General features: G+C 36.8%; 1 protein-coding gene across 1 annotated transcript in view; it reads left to right on the forward strand.

Moving 5' to 3' along the window:
• Positions 1 to 1,984: 1,984 nt before the first annotated feature.
• The window catches only part of slc4a2b (solute carrier family 4 member 2b), a 33,527-nt gene continuing 8,482 nt past the window's right edge, over positions 1,985 to 27,029 (forward strand). Inside the window, exons 1-12 of the mRNA XM_055020999.1 lie at positions 1,985 to 2,179; positions 7,813 to 7,985; positions 15,040 to 15,211; positions 15,709 to 15,935; positions 16,655 to 16,767; positions 18,392 to 18,618; positions 21,286 to 21,422; positions 24,478 to 24,658; positions 24,909 to 25,044; positions 25,823 to 26,024; positions 26,100 to 26,205; positions 26,812 to 26,996. Of these exons, the coding sequence (XP_054876974.1) occupies positions 7,926 to 7,985; positions 15,040 to 15,211; positions 15,709 to 15,935; positions 16,655 to 16,767; positions 18,392 to 18,618; positions 21,286 to 21,422; positions 24,478 to 24,658; positions 24,909 to 25,044; positions 25,823 to 26,024; positions 26,100 to 26,205; positions 26,812 to 26,996 (1,746 nt within the window). The 5' untranslated portion in view covers positions 1,985 to 2,179; positions 7,813 to 7,925. The remainder of the gene's footprint in view (positions 2,180 to 7,812; positions 7,986 to 15,039; positions 15,212 to 15,708; positions 15,936 to 16,654; positions 16,768 to 18,391; positions 18,619 to 21,285; positions 21,423 to 24,477; positions 24,659 to 24,908; positions 25,045 to 25,822; positions 26,025 to 26,099; positions 26,206 to 26,811; positions 26,997 to 27,029) is intronic.

Here is a 27,029-nt window from a genome sequence, read left to right on the forward strand (position 1 = left end):
AAAACCTCCAGAATGTAACAGTACAACCCAATCTCTCCTAACCTGTTCTGGGGAGCATTTTAAACTGGCTCTTGTTATGAAAGAAAGATAAAAATGATCTTCTATTCTCAATGCTAATGACTTTACCATTTATTTCCTATTGGTGATTAAACCAAGGCTTTTTGTTGCACTTCCTGTTGCCCTCAGTCTCTTTTAAAAAAAACATTTTCCACACCGTTGGGTCACCTGGCTGCTTCATCTTTGCTGTCTGATCTGGTTTCTTGTCTGGACAGGAGAGGATAGTCATTTCTGTTCTGAGAATAGATCCAGTACTTCCTTGAAAACGCTCTGTGTTATTCACATGTGAGCTTTTCAACAATTTTAAATGACTTCAATATTTTTAAGGAATATTGAGGCTCTCTTTTTTTTCTTTTAATTTTTGAATCTTTTTGTATCTCTAAAAATATGATATGTAAGCAATGGCAAGTCCTTTTTTCTTTTTAAACCATTCTTGGTCCATCTTTTTTCATTTACTTCCCAAATTAAAAAGTTTACCCTTTGTCTATAAACATCATGTTTATCGTTCTAGATAAATGTGTGAAGTTATTTTTAATAGCAACCTAACAGAAGAGGCTGAATGTTTTTTCCTTCAACATAAATAGAGAAATGACTGTCATGTGATCAGAGGTCACCAGAGCCTGAATGTTTGAACCTTTAAGTCATTCATGCCCAGACATGATAGTCATTCTTAAACCCTTTTTCTGTTTGATGACAAACATTGTAAAACTGACCATTTTAAGACATATTTGCTTTAGTAAAATTTTTAAAATGTATCTTGTAAATTAGTAGAAAACAACTTTTTTCTACTATTTTTGCAAAGTTCCTCTGGTAAGATTGTCTTCATTCTGCTCAGAAGATGATGATTTTATTATCATAATCTCTCAAGACCCTACATTGTGCACACCTCATGTTGATTAAATGCCCAAAAAAGTGGCAGATTTTTGGACACACAGAAGCAGAAGTGGTAAAAAGGCCTAAATTGTTGCAGTATTTCTCAATGGTATAATCACATGATTTTGTAACATCCGCCAATAAGCCAGTTTTCAAGTCTCATCTCAAGCTTGATCTGGCACATCTGATGCAAATGAAGAGGTGACTTACATCATCTTTTTGTGTCATTTAAGAAAGTCTTGTTTTTAATCTTAAATCTAAAGTAATGGGCTAAGAGAAGGGTTGTCCATCTTTGTTTGCGGATTTCAATTAAGTTTTACTTGTTTAGCGCATTTCATTAACAAGGCAGTTTGAAGTGATTTACATCATAAAAATATAACAAATATAGTCAACAAAGGTGAAAACCAGTAACGGACGTTACAGTTCATCACTTTCATCTGTCTGATATACCGCCGTGCCAGAAACAAGTAAATACATTGTGACATTTGTGCGAGTAAAAGGAGGAGAAAAAGTGGCAATTAAATGCATTTAGATGTTACTCTGCTACAAATTTTATGCAACTAATGATTGTGGTATAATTATATATTTGAAATATAATTTTGTAAATAAGTAGAGGATCGGCTTGTCCAACATTTCATATTCAGAAATAACAATGGTAAGTAGAAGTTTAGTGGTTGCAAAGTTCTCAACACACCATTTTTCATTTGTTTTTGTGCAAGAACATGGAGATGGAAAACTAGTTTCCCTTTTTTTGTTAAGCAATAAGAATATATTATATTAGATACACCTTTCTGTGGTTGTTCCAAACATTTATGGGCTTCTAATAAACCTCTTCTTTGAGGTTTAATAACAGAGAGAAATTAATAATTTGGTTTGGATTTCCTCCATCAGCTCCAGCTTGTGTATCAGACACATATCAGACTCCTTATGCCTGAGCAGCAGCTTCTGACTCAGTGCTGAATGGAGTCACATGGTAGCTTGTCAGCAGGCTGGAAGAGGAAACATAATCCCAAGGAGGAAGGCTGCATTATCAGTCCCAGTCTGTAGCTCTGACAGTGCGCACCAGACGGCACGCGGCTGGCGAGACGCTGCATGCAAATAGGAATTTTTTTTGTCCCTATATTTTAATTTCTGCTGCATTTTTCCCCTTTTTTTGCGTTCATCCTGCAGTCTGACCAGCTCCTTTCACAGCAGAGGTCAGAATAAACTAGAATGTCTGCGGTGGCTTCCATGCAGTAAGCACTCTGAGGTATTTGTACTATTATTGATGCATTTTTCTGTTTCCAAGTCATTTGTTATTTTAAGTTGACCTTGTTCTCTGATTATGTTTGAATTTTGATTAATCATTCATCTGGTGACGGTTCTCTCTGGGTTTATCTAATGAACCATAACTTTTTCTTTTCTGTTTTTTTATCCCGGCTTCCTAATATCCAGTAGAGTTGAGGTGAGTGTTGAGGCGGGCTTGTAGCTTTATATCTGACCAAAATGTAAACAAGTACAGATAAACTCCACGAATTAGGGAAAAATGTCAAAACACTGCCACTAAATAGATTCAGTTGCAAAAACATTCTCCAATTAACCTAAAAAAATCTGCTAATCAAATGCTGTATATTTTGAAGATAAGTGCTTTTTAAGCCAATTATTCTGCTATTTTATTAATTGTATGGCAGGAAATGTTGCATTTAATGGTTTCACATAAAACCCAAAGGACAAATTATGTCTCACTTTAAACTATCTCGGCAACGATAAAAAAATTCTTCAAAAGGCAAAACCAAAAAAAAGCATCCTCTGTCTGCAGGACAAATCCAAATTAAGTCCTCAGTCTTGTTTTTGCGAGGGTCTAAACTTTTTATGTCTTCCCTCTCATTGTCCTGCTTTTTATAAGTGAAGGCTTGTATTTTTTGAGTTTTGAACTTTGCGATCAAGACTCTATTTCTAGTGAAAAGCAGCTTTTTTATTGGCATAATTTTCATGTTATTGAGTTGTTCTTTAATTACGCATTCTTGTCGGATTGAACTGGCACAGAACTGTACAATCTGCGGCCGGCGCTCGCGTGTTGGGCTGCAGACTGAAGCCATGCCCGGTCAGGGCGTCTTCGCCGGAACGCCGGCTTAAGACGCGTGTGACTGCTTGTGTGGAGTTCAAGCCGGGCTCATGACCTCCGTCCAGCCATCTGACCGCCATGCTTTTTCTTCTTATCCTTTTTCTGAGGTGCAACAAGGGAGTTTAAGGTTTCTGGTTTTACTGAAACAATTTGAGATGGAAGTGAAAGATTTCCAACTGCAGACAGAAAACCTAACTGGTCAAAAGCAGGAAGGAAGTTGCATATCAACAAAGTGGCATCAAAATTTTTACATCTTGGAGTCACTGCACTGCCAGTTCTTATTTGCTAGATTGATGCTTTTGGATGTTCTTTTTTTGGTCCTTAACTAGCTTATCTTTGCCAAGTCAGTAATTGTGTGCTTTGGACACAATTACTAGATGTGTCCAAAGCACAAATATCCCAGTTACAAAAGTTTGACTCCAGGTAGGATTTCTCAAGTATCTCTACAGAGGAAAAACTCCAGTGACAAATTTTTTATTCCTTTGGTTCAGATAGATCAGATTTTGTCACAGTCTTCACATTTCTTCCTTCCACTCAACTTTTTAGCAAACCAAGGCTCTCCCAATGATAGTTTGTGACTAGACTAGGGTTGTATTGATGACGGTTTGCCAAACAATTGACAACATTGCATGATTAGGTAAACAATAAGGTGACCCTAACTTGTCTAGTTAAAAATATATTTTTTTAAATGTGTCTAAAGTGGTTATCTAATTTTCAGAAAACTATTTATGTTTTTATTAGCTGTAAGGCATGATCAACAAAATTATCAAAAAATAAATGGTTGACTTATATGTTTTGGTGTGACATTAATCCGTATGAGTTTTACTTTCAGATAAACAAGTGGGCGTTTCTACAGCTTTTAGATACAAAATTTTTTGTTTCATCTTTGAAAGATGAAACTTTAAAAGATGAAAACTTTTTTAAAAATATTATTTATCTTTTAAAATGTACATTTATTTTTTTAGATATAGTCTGTAAATATTCATACAAAGTCACATTTCTGCTTTGTTCTTTACCAACCCTTCATTTGTATTCTCAGTAGCCAATAAGAAAATTAGTAACACAATCAATTTGTTGTTTTGAGTAGCAACACCATAAGAAGGATATTCGAGCAGCTCGGGATCTGACACGCTAACCTGTTTTCATTTTGCAGATCTTTAACTTCAATGTAAACTTTTGGTTTAATGGGTAACAACAAGGTACATTTAAAGCTTCTGTGGTCTCCACAATCTAAGGACATTTCAAGGAGAATTTGGAGAGGAAATGGGGAAAGAGTTGAGGTTTAGTTGCTTGGAAGAAGTGAGGGGTGTTTTGGTTTGTCCATAATCTCAAAGGGTTCAGTCTGGTAAACTCTGTGGGAGCCCAACTAAAGCAAAAGTCTCCTGAGTAGAAAACTTTGTAGATTGTACTAATCAGATTTTATTTATGCCTTTGAGGTTCTTGCCTCCTTTTTCACTTTGTGTTCTCGTGACCTTATCATTTCATATTAGTTTATTTTTCTTGGTATTGCTGTTTGTTTGTTTTTTTATTATGAGAAATTATAGATAAATGTATTGAGAATATCCTCCAATCAGACAAGGTCAAGATTTCAAACATCTGAGGCGATTGTGCTTGTGAATAATCAACAATCCTGGATGTTTGTGATCACTTAAATCTGTACCTGAGAACAATTTTAAGCATTTCTTAAAATCTTTAGGTGGTTTTCTCTCCAGTCTCCAAAAGGGAAGGTCTACATTTCATTCACTCAGATTTCCACTGGGGTTGCATGACTTTTATTAATGTATTGGAATGAAATCTCTGTAAATTCAGAGAGTTTTAAGTGTTTTAAGAATTTAAAACTTGTACAGTGGCTTTACCACTGTACGCACAGTACAATGGCTGCTGGAAATGAGAAGTGTTTAGTTGTTGAGTTACCATCCAGAAACCACTTGATGTGTTCTTATTGGTTGTGCAGGAGGCACCACTTCTGCTTTTCAAAGCAAATTGCACATCCGTTTGTGGCGATTTTCACACGAGTGAAGCAGCAGCTTAATTGAATTTAAAGTAACAAGCGATCCTAAAAAAGCTCATTCTGGGTAGAATGAGGCAGAACCGTAATCTGTCATCTCTATATCTATTGTGTTGTATCTAACATTTTCTGAAGATTGTTGACTTGTCATTCAGTCTGTGACTTCTGACTTAATATCTTGAAACAGGAAGTCCACAGAATCTGCATTTTCCACAACTGTCTAAAGTTACTTTTTTATGTACTTGTGACTTTTTACTCATTTATGCCTTTCTCTTTCTGTTTTGTCAAATGTGACCGATCCAAGAAGAAATTCCAGATTTGAAAACTCCTCAGAGGTCTGACTCTGATGCAGTTACCTCCTTCCTGTTTTCAAATTTGCTTCCTGTCAGAAACAAGGTTTTTTTCCTCAAACCATTTAATGCCCTTTCTAAATCTAGCACGGAAAAGGTTGGAAGTTTAAGGGGACAATGCTTTTGTTTCAGAAGGCTTTGTAAGGCACAAGGCTTCTGCAAAGACGTGTGTAACTACTCGACTTGCGTCGTTATGCGCTGTCAGCACTCATCAATGTCTCTGCTCTTTGAAGCTGTTGCACAAGTAGTCAGTGCTTTTTAAATCAGACTGAAAGCCAGAATGAACCAGGTAGAAACATTTAAATCAGGGTTTTTGGGTTTTTTTTTTTTTTTACTCTCTTGGAAGGATGATTTCACATGTTGTTATTGTTATCGCCTCTGATCGTTGTTATCCTTGCGGTGTTATTGCAGACTTGCCCTGAGGTAGATAAACTGGTTCCCAGGGCTTTTACCCAGGATCCCAGGGTTTGGTAACTTTATCCCTGTGTAGGGAGCTCTGTCTTTTCCAGAGTGGTGAGGTCTAGGTTTACTGAGAAAGTAATCTTTAAGCACGTCCAAGCTGAAACACTTTCTCTTTTTGAATCTGTCGCCTCTTTATCTTGTGAACTGCAGTGCAGGAATTGGCACACTGGCTGGAGTTTCTTTACATTTTGGTGCTTCAATGCCTCTTTTTCAACCAGTCAGTCATTTAAGTCTTAATATGATTGTGTTCAGACACCAGGAAGGTTTATCAAATCTCTTGATTGCTGCTGTGAATATGCAACACCTGCTTTAGTAGACTGGAAGTACAAAGAAAGGAGTCCAATCCTTTGTGCTTGAACTGAAGGAATACGATTATCGATGTTGCTAGTGAGATACTTCAGAGTTTCTGAAGGTGGACATTGGAAGAAGCATTATCTGCTGCTTATCAATGGTTTCTGCATAGTAGCTCTATTATCTTGGTCTTATCTGACTAAATGCTTGATGACCTTATAAACTGTTCTACCATGCAACTATGGGTTAAGCAGACTTGGCTATGTTTGGTCCTCTTTAATCAAAACTGGTACAAGGCCTGCAATAAATAACTTATATTTCTATTTGGGCTACTTTGTTTGGTTTGCATCTTCCTGCTAAACAAATTGTAATTCACCGCATTGTTTACCTTGATGTACAAGGTTTTGAAATCTGGTGACCAAATATGGAATTTTTAAAGCTCTTACACAAACATTATTTTTTTTCTATATTAACTAAAGCTCAGTAAATCTTAACCCTGAGCTTTGTGGTAACATGAAAAATATATTAATGCCATGTCAGAGTTCTAAGTTATTGCTGATTTTGGGTTTGAAGCGTTTTAGCAACACGAGGCAATTAAGGAATTGAAATGCGTGATTGTATTAAGAAGCAATTGGCATAAACATAATATATGTTGAAATTCAGTTTATAACACTAACCTTCAGGGGCAAACTTCAGGGGCTTGCAGAAGGAAATCTGTAGCTACAGTCTGGCCCAAAAAAGGTTGTCACTAATATTTTGTTAGACGGCCTTTGCCTTTTGATTATAGCACACATTTGCTGTGGCTTTTTTTTCAATAAGCTTCTGAAGTGTCACAAGACTTTTTCATCCAGTGTTGCATTGGTCAGTCAGTACATTCAGATAGTCAGCTGGTCTCATAATGTTGCCGATTCTTATCATAAGCATGATGGTTGATCATTTCACCTGCCTGTCTTTTTACCCTGAAGAGGCCATTATTTTACAGCTGAATAAGAATCTGAACTCATTGGATCACGTGACCTTTGTCCATTGCTCCAGAGTCCAATCTTTATGCTTCCTTGCAAATTGAAAATTTTTTCTCTGCCTTGCCTCGCTGATTAGTGTTTTTTAAATTTTTTTTTATTGCCACACAGCTGTTACCGTTCCCTTTATATTGTGAATGGAAATATTCTTACTTTCACAATTAAACATGATGTCTTCTGTTACTCGTAAATCTGATCTTGTCGAACATTTCATCACATCATTCAGGATTTTTTTTTCAGACCACATCTTCCTCAAAGACAATGGTTCACCACTGTCTTTATACTACTTAATAGAGTTAAACAATTCTCAACCCAATCTTAGAAGCTTCTTGTTAGATGTTTTCTCTGCCCGATGCCGATGATTTGACTCTTTTTAAGCAGACTTACATAATTTCTATGACCACAGGACAGGTCTTTCAACATAGTTAAGAAACGAGAGGCCACTTATTGCAAAAGCTGGGGTTAAATAACTTGACAGTTGAAAGACGGTTGTCCTCGTGCAAATATCCAATAAGATAGTTGCATCATTTTTAGCCGGGCAGCGGATAGCAGAGGAAAATCATCAACCATTTCTATTCCAAGTGTCAAGAAAATCCCTGATTATTTAACTGTAAACAAAGACTCTCTCGTTGGTTTGTGTTTCTCCAGGTTATGCTGCCCAAAAGCTGTCTGAGTCCCAGTGAGAAAGAGAAGGGCTAAATCCGCACCAGTCCAAACCAGCTTCCCAGAGCCTGAACAACAGGAACTTTCCCTGCAGAGCCATGAGCAACCCCAGCGCTCCCGACCAGGTTACAGATGCTGTTGCATCAGTTGTTCACAGTGTAAGTTTACACGGCAACATGTTGGGAAGCCCTACTTGGGAGAGGTCAGCCCCATTTGATAAAATCTGCTGGTAATGAAGAGGATTAATGCAGCTCCCCTGCTGCTCACAGCAGTTTTTTGGGGCTTGTTCTGCTTGACAATTTTGCTGCAAAGATTTCGGTTCCCTTTATCCATGTGCAAAATTTCTGCTGCTTCAGCTTCCTCGGTTTTGTTTGGCACAGAAAGTTTGTCACATTTTTTTTTTGCTGTGTTTGTATAAATCTAGTCCCTTTCAATTGTTCTAAACTTGAGACCAAAAAGTGAACGCCAATAAATATGTATAATATGTTGACTTCACAACAGAAACACTCAGGTTCACTGCGTTTAGTCTAACAAAATAAAATATCAAATTGGTGGTTAACATCAGTCTATTAGCTTCTGCCCCTATACATTAAATAAAATACAATAACCATGAAACCACAAAGTAATAGTTCCCAATGAGCTATTACTCAGTTATAATAGTTATAAAATTAAACATAGCTATAATACACAACATTAAAAATGTGTACAAAACACAGAAAATTACTCATGAAACACTGCATATGATTAAATTAGTTTAAAATCTAATACTTGTAAGAAAAACAGTCACTAACAAAAACAGAAAAAAAGGGGGAAGAGCTGTCTATAATATTGTTGAAATAAAATCAGGAGTTATATACGCATAGAAAAATTTTTTTTTAGAAGATTGAATGAAAATAGATTCAGTAAATGACGTTTCCTCTTCATGTGGAGCTGATAGAAAGAAGCTGTAAAATAATGGCCACAAATTCCTTGTAATGCTTTCGAAAGCAGCTGATCAACAGCCAAAGTGCACTTCATTACTGCATCTCTGGGTCTTCATCTTAGTAAGCTCATCTCATGATGAACTTTGAACGGCGCTAAAGTAAAAAACTGAGCTCCTGTTGCTGTAAGTTCTCAGCTTTGAGAGCTCTGGGAACTGCAGAGAAGCTTTCCAAGAATGAGGTCTGTTGTTTTTTAATTTTGTATTGATTAATACTCATTTCACAGGAGCTCTTATGATGAGCTCAAGTTAAGACTTTCCCAGAAAGGCTGCCATTGTTTCTGTACCGCTGCTTGTAAAGGGGGTGTGGGAATGCTGACTTTGCAAAAAGTCAAGACGATTTGTGTCGTCTTGAGCCAAAAAAGCCACTGCTTCAAACTTTCTGTTTCCCAAAGCTCTCCTGTTCTACCATGCAACTATGGGTTAAGCAGACTTGGCTATGTTTGGTCCTCTTTAATCAAACTCTAGTTTGTTTGGAGACCAAAAATGAACTCTGCTCCACCTAAAAACCCTTGTCTCAGTTCATTTGAAGTGAACTCTGGTGGGTCCAATAAGCAAATGGATGCAAGTTGTTTTATGTTCATGAAAAACTTAAAAAAATAAACATTGTCACTTATATTCTGACTCTATTTTACTGCACCAAAACTCTATTAATTGCAATGACTCCCATTAAAACTACAAAGATCTAGTTAATGCCATTTATTCTCAATGAACATCAATGTATATGGTGAAAAATAGGCTTGGATTGTAAGGGACAACTGAGATTAGCTTAAACAAAATATCTACAGTTTACCTCTGCAAACAAGAGAGTGCAGATGCAGCATTTTATTTGTTCTACATATATTTCATATTTTGTGATCTGATAGAATGATGGAAAAAAATGGTTAAAGGGAGTATGGAAAAAATATTTTAAGAAGATTTGTATTTATCTTAAGCGGCTAAAGCCTGAGATCATATTAAAAATTGTCTTTTTAAAGTGGATTCTGCTTTTCTCCCCGTTTTGTTTACATTCTAGAAATTCCTTGTATTAAAACACACACATTTAAAATGCAGATGTCTCAGAGCACAAAATCTCTCAACTTATAATAATAAAGACTAAGGAAGTAATTTATGCATTTGTTTCCCCACATGCAGACTTTCTTTTTATAGGAAATATTGATAAATACTGAGAGTTTTTTGTTGTTTAACAACATTTTCTTTAACTTTTCTTTGGCTCCAGTCATTTGTCTTTTTCTGCATTTTGTTCCCATTAAGACATTTGGACCAGAATTGTTGAAGAAGCTGCGTAGATAAAAATGTTTGCTCTGTGATTGTGTGTTGGCAGTTATTGGCTGTCATCTTGGCGCTGACCCCAGCAGGTTAATCATTGTCTCCCTCACAGTCAGTAAATGTGTACCGAGTTCACATAATCCTGTTTGAATTCAAAGACACGTTAAACACTTAAAGTGACGTAGTTTTTTTTGACTCCATCGGAGCATATCAGGTCAAGAAACCTACATGTGGATAACCTTTTAGTTTTAAATAAATAGATTTTTTGTACTTTGTTTTTGGCTTCTTTAACGAACCTTAGTGGCGCTAATGGACTTTCTGTATTCGTTTAAGGTGAGTTTTTCCTTTTTTTATCTCCTACTTGAGTTAATGTTTGAATCTGAAGCATCGTTTCTAAGTTTTAGTTCCTTTTTTCATAAGATATTATCCTAAAACCTCAATGTACCGACTTCCGACCTGTGTCTGGTTAATATTTACTCTAGTTCATGTGCGTCCTTAAAACATTTCATTCAGTTAGCTCACCGCTCTAACTCTCATATTTAATGAAACGGAACAAACTCACCAGCTTTCTCTGCACTACAGGTCCATTTCTCTGGTTGTCCAGATATTCTGGTAATTTATAAGCGTTGACAGTTTCTTCTAAGCTGTAACAATAAACACCAAGGGTGGAGTGTCCACCACCCTACATGCTTGAAGAAACTTGGGTTTCGCCTGACTTTATTTGTTTCTTCCTCATTTGCCTGACACAGATATTTTTTGTACTTCTCAACATGTTTGCTTCAGGATGTGGCTTCTGCCTGTTGTAATTAAAGCAGCATCCGTTTGTGGTTTTTACCAGGTTTACCAGGAAAACACAATATTTGGCCACTTTGTACTAAAGTTGACACTTTTGTTTATATAATTATTCAACTTTCCACGTTTGTGATACATACCCTGATTATGTCGAGCCCTTTAGTCATCATTAACTACTTTAGAGAGCCTAAAGAATAACTAACTAGAGGTAGTTGGTTAATATTAGTCCATAAACTTGATGAAATAAAACCCTCACTACACTGTAAAAACACAAAATCTTATTTTTTTGAAACTTGGTACCCTTGAAATTAGATACAACTAACATAAAAGTAACTTTTTAGCAAAAAATGGGAGCTTCTTTTATGTCAAATATGATGAAAAAGCACTAGCAATAAGTGAGCTAGGACTTTTTAAAAAATATTAAAGATTTGTTTAAATAAAACAAACTTCCAAATCTTACAGAAAAGTTATTTGTGAATTAGTTTAGTCTCATTTCAATTGTACTAAAATGTATACATTAGAATCTAGATGAAAATGCTTAAATATATTATGTTTTTGCAGTGTACAGCCACACTATTGCGGTCTTTGCTCTGGAGGTAGTTTTTAAAAGTGAACTTAAAAACCAGTTTTTTAAAAGCCTACAATAAAAGGCAATTTAAAGAATGTTGGTAATGAGGCCGACTCTGATTTTAGGGAAACCCATATGATGTAACAGGGAAGTGATTAAAATCTGCTTGCATAATGCAAATTCTTCTGGCTATCTGTAATAAAAACAGAGTTGGCTCAGGTTTCTATGGAGTGTCATGTTAAGACGAGAACGCAGCGATGGATAAACCACACGGTGCAACATGGTGACAAGTGGAGCGACAGCCGGGTCGACCCTGGTTTCCCTCTAAATGCAAACTCTGTGAGATTTGAGACTATCTCACTATGCATGTAGTCTGTTGCTGCTCCAGCATACAGCACAGTCACTGTCCAAACACATTAACACTGAGATCAGTTTATTTATAACGCAGCACTGGTCTAATTCAGTAAATCAGTAATATGGACACTTCAGATGCAGTTACATGCATGAAATTTGTAGCAATTGCTCAGTAAACTAGTCCTTATTAAACAGTTTTCTTAAAAAATTTGTATTCCTCTTGTATGAATAAATTTCCATTTGCCTGTCACTTTGCTGCAGTTACTCCTGCATTTCTTTGCTGAGAAAACATAAATAATATTTTCTGTTTAATTCATTCTTTTAGGGTTTTTTTGCACCCAAAGTGCAACAGTTTTTGAGCTACAGCAAATAAGAGATTGCACAATGTTTGGATTTAGGGCTTTTCCACACCTTCTACTTAGCAAAACAGTTATTTGATTTAAAGTTATAATTTGTCCTCTCAAAAATTGATGGTTGCTTTAGCTTTTCTTGCAATCCTTTTTTTTTTTTTTGCTTCCGTCATATTTTTGATAATTATTAACTTGAAATGTTTCCTTTTCAACCAGTGAGCATCTTATTTAAAGTTAATTTATACAATGTTTTCTGCAAACAGCTATGCAGGTGGTAAATATGTCACATGCTTTCAATGATATGATTTTTTTTCTCTTAAAGATTTAACAGTGTAAAATTTTCATCCCATTTCAGTCGGTTGTCCACTTTCCTGTCAGCTTGTTCCAGTGATGCAGGTCCCACTTTGTCGGTGTTTGAAGTTAAAATAATCATACTCAGACTTTATGCAGTGATGAGCAGAAGTAGAACGGTTCCTGGTTCCTGCAGAGGTTTGCTGCTGTAACCCTCAACAGTGAGCTGTGTTGTAAATCATCTGCTGTTCTTCAAACTGCGCTGCTGCTGGTTGAACTTGTTTTTTTTTAAGTCCTCAGGGTATTAGTTGTGGAAAATCTTTTTTAGTCTCTATTAATTCACTTCAAAGCCAGAATGTAAGTGAAAATAAACATGACATAATTTTTGAATTCACTTAATCAGATTAGAAAAATATTTTCCATATTTTTTATTTTGTTGCTAAATCAGTTTTTAACCCATTAAAAGCTTTACTTACTGAAATATTTTTGCTTTTTGTAGGTTTTAATCTTGTCCTTTTACTTGAGGCTTATGATTATATAAATTAACCAATAATTTTAAGGTAAAATATTTAACTTCTGTAAGGTTAATTTTCTGTTTGAGCAGAAAATTCTCATATGAAGTTAATTGTGTAAATTTATTACACACTGCAAACTAGTAAAGGGAATATTTTAGTCACTAAAACTACTTCTCTCTGTTAATGTATCAAAATGCAGTTAAAAAATACTTTATTAATCCCAGGTGGAGAGTCTTTAGAGTTGTTGCAGCAGTCTGTGTTACAGGAACTCTAAAAACCCTCTGACTTAAGACACTCTGTGTAATAGTTTCATGGCATACTTTGAGACAAGAACTGCAACATCATATTTAGAGTAGTTTTAGACCTAATTCAAAGTTCTAAATAACAGATTAAAAACAGTTTTTTTTGGTTGAGCTCATATGTTTATTTATTCAATAATTTAGCAGCAAATAAGGTTTTGGATTTGAAAACATTGCATATTTTGTCTAGTGTTTGAATACAATGTAATTAATTACCAGTATGCATAAATAACAGACTCTGCAATTAACTCAAGCCTCACCACTAGTACAGGAAGATGCTAGGCTAACATTTAGCATTTACCTGTTAGCTGTATCCTTTTGAGATCAGATCAACACAAATAAAGTGCACAAAGATGGGAAACAAAATGCAGCTCATTAGCTTAAAATTAAATCATAATAATTCAGATTTTATATTTATATGCTATTTTAAGTACTTAAAATATATTAAGTATATTTTTAATACAGTTAAAATGAATTACCATGCAGCTATGAAGTTGTGACTGATTTAGGGTGCAGGTTAGTTTTGAACTTTCCCTCTCCTTGGTGTTTATTGTAAAACTTGTCAGTATATAAGAGCTAGTTGGATTTTTATTGGAAAGTCTGTATTCATGCCTAAATCAATGAAAACATCTGGGATGTACGTGGAGCGAAGGAGGAATCAAGTAATTTCCTGTTCAGACAGGAAGTCAATGTTATCGTGATTTTTATGAGCTTATTGTCTGCATAATCTTTATTATGCAACATCTGCTGAAAATGGGACTGTAACTGCCAAGATGTGCTTAGAAACATTTTTCTTTGTGTTTGACATAAACTAAAACATATTTAAAATACTCTAAACTCCAGGTAATCTCAGGAATCTGACTAAAAATTTCTGAGAAGTTTATCACGTAGCATCAGGTAACTTTTGTCGCAATGTCTTTGCGTACCATGGCGATCCTCTGCTGCTGGAGTCGATCAACCCGTGTCGTAACATCCCACCGGAGGGGATGCGTGGGGGGAAAAACAAACGGATCTCACACCGCAGCGTGGAAATGAGTGTAACCAGTCAAGGCACTTGGCCGCTGTTTCCCGTTTAAAGCTCATATTTGAGATCCCAGGCATGTGAGGGTCGATCATATGACGTAAGGGATGATTTGCAGGACTACAGAGCCCTCTAGAGTTTGAGAAAGAGTGAAGCACATAATCTTGGGTCACATCAAGTTCATAAATGCTTATAAAGGGTCTGTTGTGCCAGAATTTATTGATAAAACCCATTAATAGACTAACTTGTCCAGCTAAAAGCAAACTTTATACAAATGAGGTTAAAAGGACATGACTACACACATTTTGTAAATAAATACAATCGATACAAATGGTAAATGCAAAATAAAGGAACATGTATGTAATTCTTTGCCTACTTTTTAAAATCAAAGAATACAAAGCTAGTTAAATTAGATTATGTCCTATCTTGTTGAGCTGTACAGTGTGGGGATCAAATCCAATTCAAAATACTTAATTTATCCAAAAAGAAAATTAAGCTTTTGAATAATAAAGTATTCAATAATCAAATACTTGTTTTGGATGGGTATGCAGGGTCTCTTGTAACAGTCAGGCTTTGCTGTAGAGGCCTCTGACTGAAGACCGTTTCTGTGCATTTCTACGTACTTCTGCATCTTTTACCTTGTCTATGTTCTTTTAAACCTTTTTTTTAAAACAAGGTTTAAAAAAACCTTGTCTATGTTCTTTAAAAAAAATCTATCCAAACTCCTTTGTGGTATGGATTTATTTACATATTTTCTGTTTTGTTTGTTTGCAGCCAGAGGCTTCTGCAGCCTCTTCGCTTCACGGTCACCAACACCGGGGGGAAGAGGAGGATGAGGGCGACCTGAACAAAGCTTTGGGCGTTCAACGCTTCCAGCACATTCTCCGTCCTGCGGCCTCTGTGCCAGACGAGCTGCTTCACTCCTACCATGAGGAGGACATCGAATGTAAGAACAAGGAGCCTTCAGTTTGCCTTTGTTTATTCTGTCAAACATTAAAACTGTTAAATATTCTATTAATATTGTAATAATTATTCCCTGGTAAATTTTTCTAAAACATATGAAAGAAAAAAAAAATGCTACGAAGAAACAAGTCAGTTCTTTTTATCACCAAAATTGCAACATGGTTCAAAAATTCCTTTTAGTCTCAACTTTGAAGTATTGAAACTTTTCTTTTGAAGTATAAAAAAACGGATGAGAAGTGAAACGGTTTACATTAAAAAAAACTTAAAATGAGGCATTTTCTGTTGCACTTTTTCAGGCTAAAGTTTGAAGTATGAAAACTTTAGACTTTAGTGTATAAGATGCCATTTTCATGCCAGTCGCTGAGAGTGAAAACTCTAATTTCTGAATACAGCAGTGGTTCTGTGTGGTCAGTTTTGCTGTTTTTATTTTCCTAGTTCACCTTCATTCCTGTTTTTTTTTTTTTTTTTTTTCTTGCGCAGACCACCGTCACTACTCTCGTCACATCCACCGACCTCTGTCCAAACTGCCGACTGAGGGACGAAGGAAGAAAAGCGGCAAGAAAAGGAAAAAGGACAAGGATCATAAAAGCAGCCGTGCGCCCTCTAGTGGCCCAATAGAGGAAGGGGAGGATGAAGAGGAAGAGGAGGAAGAGAGCATAGAGGCCAATTCTGTTCTATCGGAGTCTGAGAAGCCCAGAGATGTAGAGGTACACATTATTTCACAGGATATTTATTACAAATATATTTTATTACAACCTTATTATAATTACCTGAACCTTTTGCTCTGATGCAGAAATCTTCATGAAAATGAAATTAGTTTACACAAAACCAAGGGATTTGTAGAACGGAGTATTAACGCCACACTAGGAAAGTAAAAATAAAAGTATGCAGTCATAGTACTACAAGACAAAAGTTGAGATAATATAAGAATAAGGTCATAACATTTTGAGATTAAAGTAAATATTATGAGAATAAAATATTTAAATAGTTGTAATACTGCGACTTATTCTCGTGATTTGACTATTCTTGTAGTTGTATTTTTTTCTTAGTGTTTTTATTATACAACAATATAAAATAATATAAATCATGTTTTACTTATCAATCGTATTTAGTACTATTTTTTCTAAAAAAATTTATTACAGCACTTTGGGTTTTTTTTTTGTTTAAGGGCTTTATAAACTTTGGTGAAGATAATAAAATTTAATTTAAGGGAAAAATAATAAAAAACTGATTCAGCTTATACTTTAGTCGTTCAGATTAAAATGGATTTTTAATTATTTTAGATTTATTCAATTTTAAATCAATATAAAGATGATTTTAAAATCTTCTTAATGCTAAACCAAATCGAGTAGACACCCCTAAAGCGAAGCCTGCTTTGTTTAAAGATATATAAAAAATAGAAACATATGCTTTTTGTTTCCTCTAGTTTTTCTTATCGGATGAAGACCAAATGTCGAGATGTGGCAACTCGACCCGAGACCTGAACATTTTTCCCCCGTCTCCTGTGAGAGCGGAAGCCAAAGATGCAGCCATCTTCGAGTGAGTGTCGCTTTATTCCCTAATAAGACTATGGTTCATAACTAAAAACATTTTTTAGAGGATCTGAAATCTGAATCAAATAATCCTAAACATTCTCAAGCAGGAAAAGAAGAGAGAGACAAGTGAGTTTTAAGATTTACTTGTATAAGGAGAAAGGACAGGAACTTGCTTCAGTTACAATCTCCTGCCTGTTCTGAAGCACGCTCTGCCTCACCCTCTCTTTTTATTTTCTTAGGGCAGTCCTTAGTTCCATAGCTGATCCAGTTATTTTGAGTTAATTACATAGCATTCCTGCTTCTTCTGTTCTCTTGAGTCACAGGCGTGTTGACCTATTGTGATCAGACCTGCCAGAACTGATCACAGTCATGAACTTTGACCCTTAGCCTTTGGCTGCAGTGACTGGTATCTCCTTCCAATTGGACATGCTCATCGCTTCCTACAAACATTACTAAAAGAAAACACACATTCTAGGCGCAAACAGACATAGAATATTTATTTTGGTAATTAATTTAATCCTCTCAGTTATGTTAACAATGAACAGCTTAAAAATTACCGGGTTCATCAACTGCGGTAACAACTTCGCTCCAACTCCTCTCCTCATTTTTGTGGATGTTCTTTGCACGAAATGTTGCATAAACAATCATGTTGTTTTCACATATAATCTCCGAGCTCCACTGCCCCGTGTCAGCTGTTTGGGGTTCCTCTCTGTGCTTTCACCTGAAAAATCACGGAGGGGAATCCGTGCTTTCTGATTGGCTACCCGTCACATTCAACAGGCTGCATTCTCACTCCCACATGAGAAAACTACACATTACTTCCATTTGTTTGGCATGCCTGAGAATAAGACAAGCACAGTTTTGCGCAATAAAATCTTTTACAGATTTTGCAAAATCTGTAAAAGATGCAAAAAAGCTTAAATAAACAGAAGTAGTTAAAGGGTGTTTCTAGCTTAAATTATGTGGAAGTATTTAGCTGTAAAAGAGCACACAATTTTTCAGAAATTATGGGATGTTCCATTCATTACAATGGTTACAAAAAATTTAATATTTCATAAACCACAGAAGATGTTAATACCAGTAGACACAGCCGTAATGTTCTGAATGAGTAGAATTTGGTCAAAGCTAAAAAGCTGAAATGGCACAAAGTATGCAGAAGCAGTGTAAAAGTAGAAGAACTCAAGAGTTTAATGAAAAAAATAAACGAATAAAAATCACCTGGTGAAAATGTTCTAGCAGTGATTTCTCAGGTTATTGCGCACCTTGGACTGTGAGGTACTCACTGTACGTTACCATGACTCAGGCATGCAGTGGGCCTGCTGGGCATCATCTGATGGACCAGAGCAATCCTGTTCTCATTGGCCCATAAATCACCTGTCTCTATAGTCGACTCCGCCTCATGACACAGACGAGGTTTTATTCTCAGCCTGGATTATATTGCAATAAGCTTTCCTCCGTTTGGCTGCAAAGCAACCTACGCTAAGATTTAGTTTGATTTTATTAAATATGCATACTTTAGTCTTGCTGAAGTAACTTCCAGGCAGTGAGTTAGTGAGCATGTTTATGTATTTGTAAAATATCTTTAGAAAAACATCTCAAATTTCCACGTTTTATCCCCCTTCCTGCAGTAAACCCGACTCGCCCAGCTCCCCAAGCCCCACTTCCCCGAAAACCCCCGCTTCGCCCGAAAACCCTCCCCTGCCTCGGGTCTCCTCCGCCAGCCGCAGCTACGACCTGCAGGAGCGCAGACGGACGGGCAACATGACGGGCGCCGAGCAAGCCAAGTACCAGCGCATCCCCACGGACGAGAGCGAAGCTCTGACGCTGGCCTCTGCCGACCTGGACGGCATCAAGAGTGAGTAATCATGCAATTAATTGAAGGGCAGAATTTTATCACCGATTGGGAAAGTTCAGCTCGAAAAGATTTGATAACACTTTATCTGCATGGGTATACATAAGACCCACATGATACCTGTAATACTTATGAAGGAGTCTTTATGGATGTTTCACCAAGTGTCATTTGGTTTGGTTAGTTTTGTCTTATTTTGAACATAGTGAAATATTTACAATAGAAATGAATAAAAAAAATAATAAGATTTTGTTTTTGTGTAATGAAAAGGATTTGTGCTAAACAATTATAAATATTTGATTTATTGAAAGATTAAAATGAAAGCTATCCTTTTATTGTGGATTAATTCCACTGACACATGTTGGTACGTCTTGATCCTGCAGGAAACTCTTGCGTTTTCTTGCTCTAGTATTGTCTCACTGGTATTTGTGCGTCATGGTGCAAGCTTTTTAATACCTGGGACTTCATTTGTCAGAGTGTTTAAATCAGTGCCAGCTCATTGTCTTTGATGCACCTTCATTCCTCCATCAGTGGTGTAATCAAATCCTGGCTTAGGAGATCCTCAGATTCTTCCAGAAACCTCTTTCTTTTCTCTGCCTCGCTGCGGCGTGGGCCCCTCCATATCGGTCGAGGGGCCAAGGTGATTTACGTCAAGAAGCCGACCCCTCAGCGGAGGGGTCTAATTAGAAGCAGGCCTTCGTTATTAAATTAGGCGTTCCTGCCGTCAGCTGAGGCCCTCAGGATTTAAGCTTGATCCAACATGGTGGCTAACGGGGAAACCTGGACCTCAGCTTCTGACCTCTTAGCGAAACATGCTAAGTCGACGTGAAAGCCAAATTAAGTGCGAGTTTGATAATTAGTCCTTTTTGCGGCTTTGAGATGACGAGCCGAGCGTGCAAACCGCTTCGTTAAATGTTCTTAATTATGTCTTCTTTTATCTGCTCCCATAAATCATCCTGGGAAAGAGTCTTTGTCTCTGGCTGCTGCTCAACAACAGGAATTACTTCTGTTCAACTCCAGCAAATTAACACCTTTTCTCCTTGATGCTTTCTGATGTTGAGGGTGGAGGGAGTCTGGAAACTTTTCTTTTTCCTTTTTTTTAATTTTTTTTACTTTGATTCAACCTGCAGACATCATCGGGCGACTTCTGGATAAAACCTGAATATTGTAGAGGAGGGTTTGGTGCAAACAAGGCAGAAATTAAAGTATTTTCATGTTTCTATTTAGGACTGTTTGATACTTCTGAGTCAACACTTTGATGTCGAACATTAAAAGCCTTTTTGCTACAAGTTCACTTGTCTGTAAGTCAATTTTGTTAAAATGTTGCTGCAAGAGTTTTTTCTTTTTCAGTCTTTCTTTGTCTCATTTATTCCCAAGGAAGTGCATTTTACAAAACATCCTGTTTCAATATCATAATGACAGTTTCTTAAGAAGAAAAGATGAGTAGGCCTGTGCATAATAATAATAATAATAATAAAACAATTACCACTTTGTTTTTCAGGAAAAGATTACAATGTTTGAAATGCAAAGTAGAATAATTTAAACGAAAATATAAATTAAACAGTAAGAAGTGCAAAAAAATAAAAATAAACAAACTGAAACTGACTTTTTTCTCAATTTTTTTATTTATTCTTTATTTCTCCAGAATTTTGTCTCAATATTTTCTCAGAAATGTATCTTTTTTCTAATCGTCATTCTTTTTTTTCCAAATTCTCAGATTTTTTCCCCTCAGATTTCTGACTTTTGATACCAGATTAGAGTGAGAATTCTGGAAAAAACAAAAGATTTAAATTTTATTTTTTTCTTTTAGTGTCCATAACCCTCTTCCATAATAATAAGACAATTCATTGGTTCCATAATCAGGAACCAAAGAACCAAGGTTTGGTTCCTTGCTAAATAACCAAGCAAAGTAAACGGTTCCTTGGTTACTTAGCAAGGAAGCTTGATTTAAATTTTCTTGCTTAGCTACCATGGAAAGTAAACGATTCCTTGGTTACTTGGCAAGGAAGCTTGATTTAAGCTTCCTTGCTTAAATCAAGCAAGGAAGCTTAAATCCTTATTTTATTTAAGCAAGGACTTAAATCCTTACTTGATTATTTGGGTTTAGGAACCCAAATAATCAAATCTGGTTTCTAAAAATTGAATCTTTTGAGTCTGGTACAATCTAGTCAACTTTGCCACCACAAACCGATTGAGAGAGGCTGTTCTTTCGTCTCATATTCTTGCCAGTCATCTCGGGTTCATTTGTTCAGCAATAACCATTTTCTTGTAATGCTCGTTTGCTGTTAATGCAACCATGTTTTCATTTGTTGTTTGCTACAATTGGAACGAATGGACCATAATTGTGAGCAGGTCTACTGATGTTTGAGTTCAGAACGGTTTCTATTTTCTGTTTTTCTCCGAGTTATCCAATGCAACTGTCCTTTCTCTGATTTTCAATGCCTGGGGTGCTGCCAGCATAGGTAACTCTACTCCCTGCTGAGGGACTGTAGAAACAAAAAGGCCAGGAAGCCTTTGACCAGGATGGCAGAGACTTGGTTTAAAGATGCAAGGCTGCAGCAACCAGCGAGGATACTCAGGGAATCATGTATTCTGCTTTTTTGTGAAATTATTGTAAAAACTATCACGTTTTTTTAGACTCTAATCAAAGTTTTTGTCATTTTGTTTCCCCAGGCCATCGATTTGAGGATGTTCCCGGCGTACGCAGACACCTGGTCAGGAAGAGCACCAAGGGGCAGATGGTGCACATCGGCAAAGACCACAAAGAGCCGACGACTCGCAGCAAAAAGCAGGACCGCACCCCACACGAGGTGAGACTTTCACTGGTTCTGGTCCTTTAATGGAGCCGAAGACCTTTTTCTAATTTTCAGCCTCAACATTCCCAAATACTGTAACATCCATCACTTTTAATCAACATTAGAAACTTTTTAAAAACATTTTTGGTCTTGTTTGCTTTGAAATTACTACACCAAAACTAAAATTAGCTTCAATGTTCTTTTTGTTAAATCTTGTCCAGGGTTGTTGGGGCATTTTTCTAATTTTGCTACAAAAATATTTGAGTAAAAACAACAAATCTTTTGGGAAGGTAGTTTTTTGATTTAATAAAGATGGAGTAGAGAGGATTATTACTCAACTCAATACACAATATTTAATCATAAACCCAAAGAAAAATTGAATGATGATCCTACCTGATGATAGAAAAATCTAAAGTGAGTCACTGTTGATGGCTAATTTCTTCTTTTTCTTCAGTCATTTCTGTGAAAACAATCTGAATTTGTTTTCCATTCTTGCTAACTCACTTCCTGGATAAAAACTGTATGTGAAACAGTTAGAAAAGCATCTATAAGGTTATCGGGAAAGTGGAAGGAAAGTTGACATTTACTCTTGAATATGAAAAATAAAACATGTTTTAATGTTCAGATCGTTTTGAAATAGCTTACAAATTGTGGCGACCGTTTTTCCCCGTCTCTCTGTCTCGGGTTTAGTTCTGCTCTGCCTCTTTTGTAGAAGCGACAGGGAGATGATTAAAAATGAATGAATGAGTTCTTTCCTTTCACGCGCCGAGATGGGAGAGAAGCTCAGAGTAACCAGACACGGGGAGGGAGAAAAAAAAACAAAAAACGAGGGAATCTGTTTTATTAATACGGACACGCATTCTCGTACATGCTCCTGTCAGGTGTGTGTGATGAGATTTAGGCGTCTTTAAAAGCGTGGCTCTGCCGGGTCGGCTCACTGTTTGAGTCCTCTCCTGCAGCCAGTACCGGTGGTTCTGTACCGCTCCGCCTCGCGGCCCGACGGCATCCTGCTGAACATGGACTCCCGTCAAATGGCCCGGTACCAGAAGGTGAGGCTGGGAGACCAGCCAGAGTTAGTGTTGACCTGTGTGAGCGTGGTTTGACAGGCATGCAGCGGCTGCAGAAGAGCTGTTTTTTTTTTTTGGGTGAGGGATTATTCTGGGCTGATACCGACCAGCATGGTGTTCATTTAACCTCCTAACAACCAACGAAGAAAGAGCGGAAACTGACTTTTTTTTTCGGGTTTTCTTTACATGTTGGAGCTTTGTTCTTATAATGTCGACTTCCATTAGGGCTGGGTGATAAGACTTAAAAATAAAATTGTTTTAGATATTTTTTCTGTTCTAAAAAAGATATTAGAAATGACAATGTTTTCAAAAAGTGGCTATTTCAATCAGGCTGTTTATTTATGGGAATATGATCATATTTACAGGATAAATACACAATCTTATCAGGAAAATGTTTAAAGATGACAAAAAAATCTAATTTTGAATAAGAAAAAACTTTGTTATAGCTCAGTTTGTGTGATTCTTTCTTTTAAAATATCATGCAAATAAAGTCTATTTCAAAGTCTTGCTACAGAGAATTGGATGTTGATGAGTTAAAACAATTGTTTTTCTGAAGTACTATCTGTGAAACTTATACTAATATAAATTCACAAAATCCTCATTTTATTTTTCTTCTTGAAGTTCTTATAAAAATACGTCTTTATTCCTTTTACAGAAATTACAACTTCATTCTGGATATATTGTGACTTTATTATCATAATAGCCTGTCCCAAATACTTCATCTGTGAGTTTACCTGAATTCAAAGTCCAAGTAAATTTAATCTGGAAAATAAGATGGCTGCTTTGGACATGACTAAACTAGGTAAACTTGAAGAATGCATCGGTGGGGAAAAAAAATGATTAAAATGTATTTATCCATCAGCCATATCTTCCACCTCAGGAAACTTTATAAGTTTATTAAATTGATTAAGAACACCAGATGAAACGTTTTAAGTCATTAGATACATTTCAGTGCATTTCAAAAATGGCTAAAATCACGATTTACAGTTTTTGAGTTTTACTTTTTAACTCATGTTGACTATGAAGTTTAGAAATGGGAGTCATTGGTTCAGTTGTTCCCTCTAAGTATCCTCTCTTCTGGCTTGTTAACCTGCAAATCAAATATGGATCATTTTCTCTTGACTGAACGTTTGGCACGTTTGGTCATTTTTGTCATTAATCCTGGACTTTAATTGGTTTATTTGAACTTTTCTTGTGTTGCAACGACACAGAAGTTTCTGAAAATTAACAATTGGTGTGCCAGTTTGAATTTAATCTGGGTTTTCTGTCTGAAATATAACATTCAGCCCCACTAATACTTGGATAAGTATCTCTAAGACGTTGTGCCTCAACTAAACTTAAATAGCTGTCAGCAACCTTGATGTTGATGATGGTTTATTTTCGTGGTACATAACCTGCTTTTAAAAACAGTTGCTAGATTTTAAGGCCATTATACTAGCTTAATGAGAAGATTAAGATTAGCATTCCTTTAGAGTACGCTTATTATTTGTAACAAATATGCATCTGCAGATAAATTGAAAATATTTCCAACATCAGTTTGTGAAAAGCTCAATCCTTTCTGGTTGACATTGTAGAACTGATCTGATCTGAAGCTAAATTGCCACTTGAGAAGATCTAGGTACATGTTTTTTATTTTTTATCTTAAATGCCAAATGTATGTATGTTTTGTACAGTTAACATAATTACTGCTTTGAGTATGTTATTTCAGTAAATGGACATTTTTAGAATCTATGCTCCAGTTAATGACTAATCAATTATGCGATTAATCGAAAATTTTAAGTTTGCCAAGACCTTGTTGATGGCTACAAAAGAAGTGAAAAGTCTCTGAAACCTGCTCATTAAACATGTATAAACATGAGCTGTATTTGCAATTCTGACCTGGAAATTCCCAGATTAAAAATTTGAATAATCACAAGTCCAATCAAATCTATGGCAACCATGAATGTCTGCCTGGCTGTTTGTTATAGCTGACTGATGACTGACTGACATGACTTTGCCTCCAGGTGTTTGTGGAGCTGAACGAGCTAACGATGGACAAGAACCAGGAGATGCAGTGGAAGGAGACGGCCCGTTGGATCAAGTTTGAGGAGGATGTCGAGGAGGAAACGGACCGGTGGGGGAAACCGCACGTCGCGTCGCTTTCTTTTCGCAGTCTGCTGGAGCTCAGACGGACCATCTCCCACGGTAAAACCACAACAAAGTTCCCTGAGTTCCAGGGAAATATTTTAATTTCACTGACTTGTTTTCAATGTTGGAAAGTGTAATCTAATGTTTGATTAAATGTTTAAATTTGGAATATCTTGTTTCAAAGACACATTTTTCTTTGCTAAATACCAGAAAACTTAGAGAATCTTTGTTTTTTTTAAAAGAAATTTTCCTGTAACAAATTCTGTTTACCTGACAGAAGTGAAACGCTTCCTGTTTGTGTTTACAGGTGCGGTGCTGCTGGATTTGGACCAGAAGACTCTGCCGGGTATCGCCCACCAGGTGGTGGAGCAGATGATCATTTCCGACCAGATCAAAGCGGAGGACAGATCCAACGTCCTGCGAGCTCTGCTGCTTAAACACAGGTAGAAAGATGACATAGACCTTTGATTTTATCACAGATCATTGACAATACTCACTTTGTTCCCCCTTTAAAAGTACTAATCTAATCAGTAGTATCAGATATTACTAACTAAATGTAACTTTTATAGCAAATTCACAATTTTAGGAAAAAACAGACTTTACTTTTTGTTCATTTATTCACCTGTTTGATCGTTCCTCTTACAACCAGGCTTCTACATCCTCTTAAGCTCTTTTCTTTACAGCTCCTTTTTTGTGGAGTAGATCTGCCACAATAACAAATTTTGTTGGACGATAAGTTGCCCTAGAAGTTAATGCGATGAACAATAATTTCTTATGTCAATGTTTTGGTAAGAATGATGCAGAAAAATACTCTCAAAGGCCAACATTTAACACTGTTTTTAAAAGAACAGGAAGACATTTTAAATATCCAAAATAAATAAACAAAATGACAGAAATGTCAAATAAAATTTGTTATGGAATCTCTGTAAACAAAACTGTCCTTCAAAAAAGGGATAAAACGCCAAACTTTAGTCTCAACTGGTTTTTGGTAGAAAGAGAAAATCATGCAATTGATCATTATTGAGCTTATTACCTATTCCATTGGTTTCAAATTGCCCTTAAGATGCATAGTTATCAATACTAATATGTTAAATATGCTGTATCTTTTGTCCTTAACGTTTTTCCCTCTCTTTTGCTTCCTGCTAGTAGATGGCTTCATGCTTGGTCTTTGCCCCTCTTCCTCTTGCTCAACCTCTCTCTCCCTTTTGCTGCCCCCCAAAGTCACCCGAGCGATGAAAAGGAGCACGTTAGCCATTTCCCCAGAAACATCTCAGCAGCCAGCCTCGGCAGCCTTTTACCGCACCACCACACCGCCAACCACAACCATCAGCTGGAGCCGTCTGTGACCGACCCGCTCATGGGAACCGTCAACTCCACGGTGGACCATGACGCTCGCATCGACATAGACAGGAACGAGCCACAGGTACGTCGGGGTTCCCCCTGGCTGGTAGAGGCGCTCGCTCACACTTCATCGTCTGTGTTGTTGCGTTTTGAGCAGAAGGAGCCGGGTCTGGGGCCAGGCATGCATCGATCCAAGTCCAAACACGAACTCAAGTTGCTGGAGAAGATTCCGGAAAACGCTGAGGCCACCGTGGTTCTTGTGGGTAAGTTATTCATATCCAAAACCAAAATAATTATTTTTATGTGTTCTGGTTCCACCTTAAACCGGTTAAATATATGCATATATTTTTGACAAAATCATTCTTGGATAATGAGATTTCAGTCTGCTCAGCTCTGATATTTTGAGTTCCTTTCAGATTGCGCTGTATCAGGGCCTCCTGTCGCTTTAAATCCAAATAAGCTGCTGCTGGCCAAAACCCCCAACCCAATGTTTGTAGTCACATGAACGTGACTGCGAGCAGATGGACATTAATACAACCGTAGAACTTTGAAAAGCAATTAGGTTAGTCAACAACAAAACTCTTGCCTTTTCCAGCAGGCAGTAAAACCAGCTGACCAAACATGCTGGACCTCTACTTGTGTTGCTAGGTAACCGGCTGGGGTTGCTAGGTAACAGTGCAGGGCCTGCTGATTTGTAGTATTACATTCTGGAGGTTTTTGAAACGGCTCATTTTCTAGACGGCAAAAAACAAAACTGTTATTGCCAGAAAATGATAGTTTCTTCTTTTTTAAGTTCTTGGCCTGTTTTTAGGAGGAGTTGAGGCCCAAATGGAGGCTTTAATACTCTGATTTTGTTGTCTTTTTTCCAGGTTGCGTCGACTTCCTGGAGCAGCCCACCATGGCGTTTGTGAGGCTCCAAGAGGCAGTGGAACTGGAGTCTGTTCTGGAAGTTCCTGTTCCCGTCAGATTCCTCTTCGTTCTGCTTGGACCTCCAACCACCAGCATGGACTACCATCAGATTGGACGCTCAATCTCCACCCTCATGTCTGACAAGGTGAGCAGAAAACATCTTTAATTAAGAAAAAAA

This window comes from Poeciliopsis prolifica, unplaced genomic scaffold (genome assembly GCF_027474105.1).
Source record: "Poeciliopsis prolifica strain line A6 unplaced genomic scaffold, Auburn_PproV2 SCAFFOLD072, whole genome shotgun sequence".
NCBI classification, from domain to species: domain Eukaryota; kingdom Metazoa; phylum Chordata; class Actinopteri; order Cyprinodontiformes; family Poeciliidae; genus Poeciliopsis; species Poeciliopsis prolifica.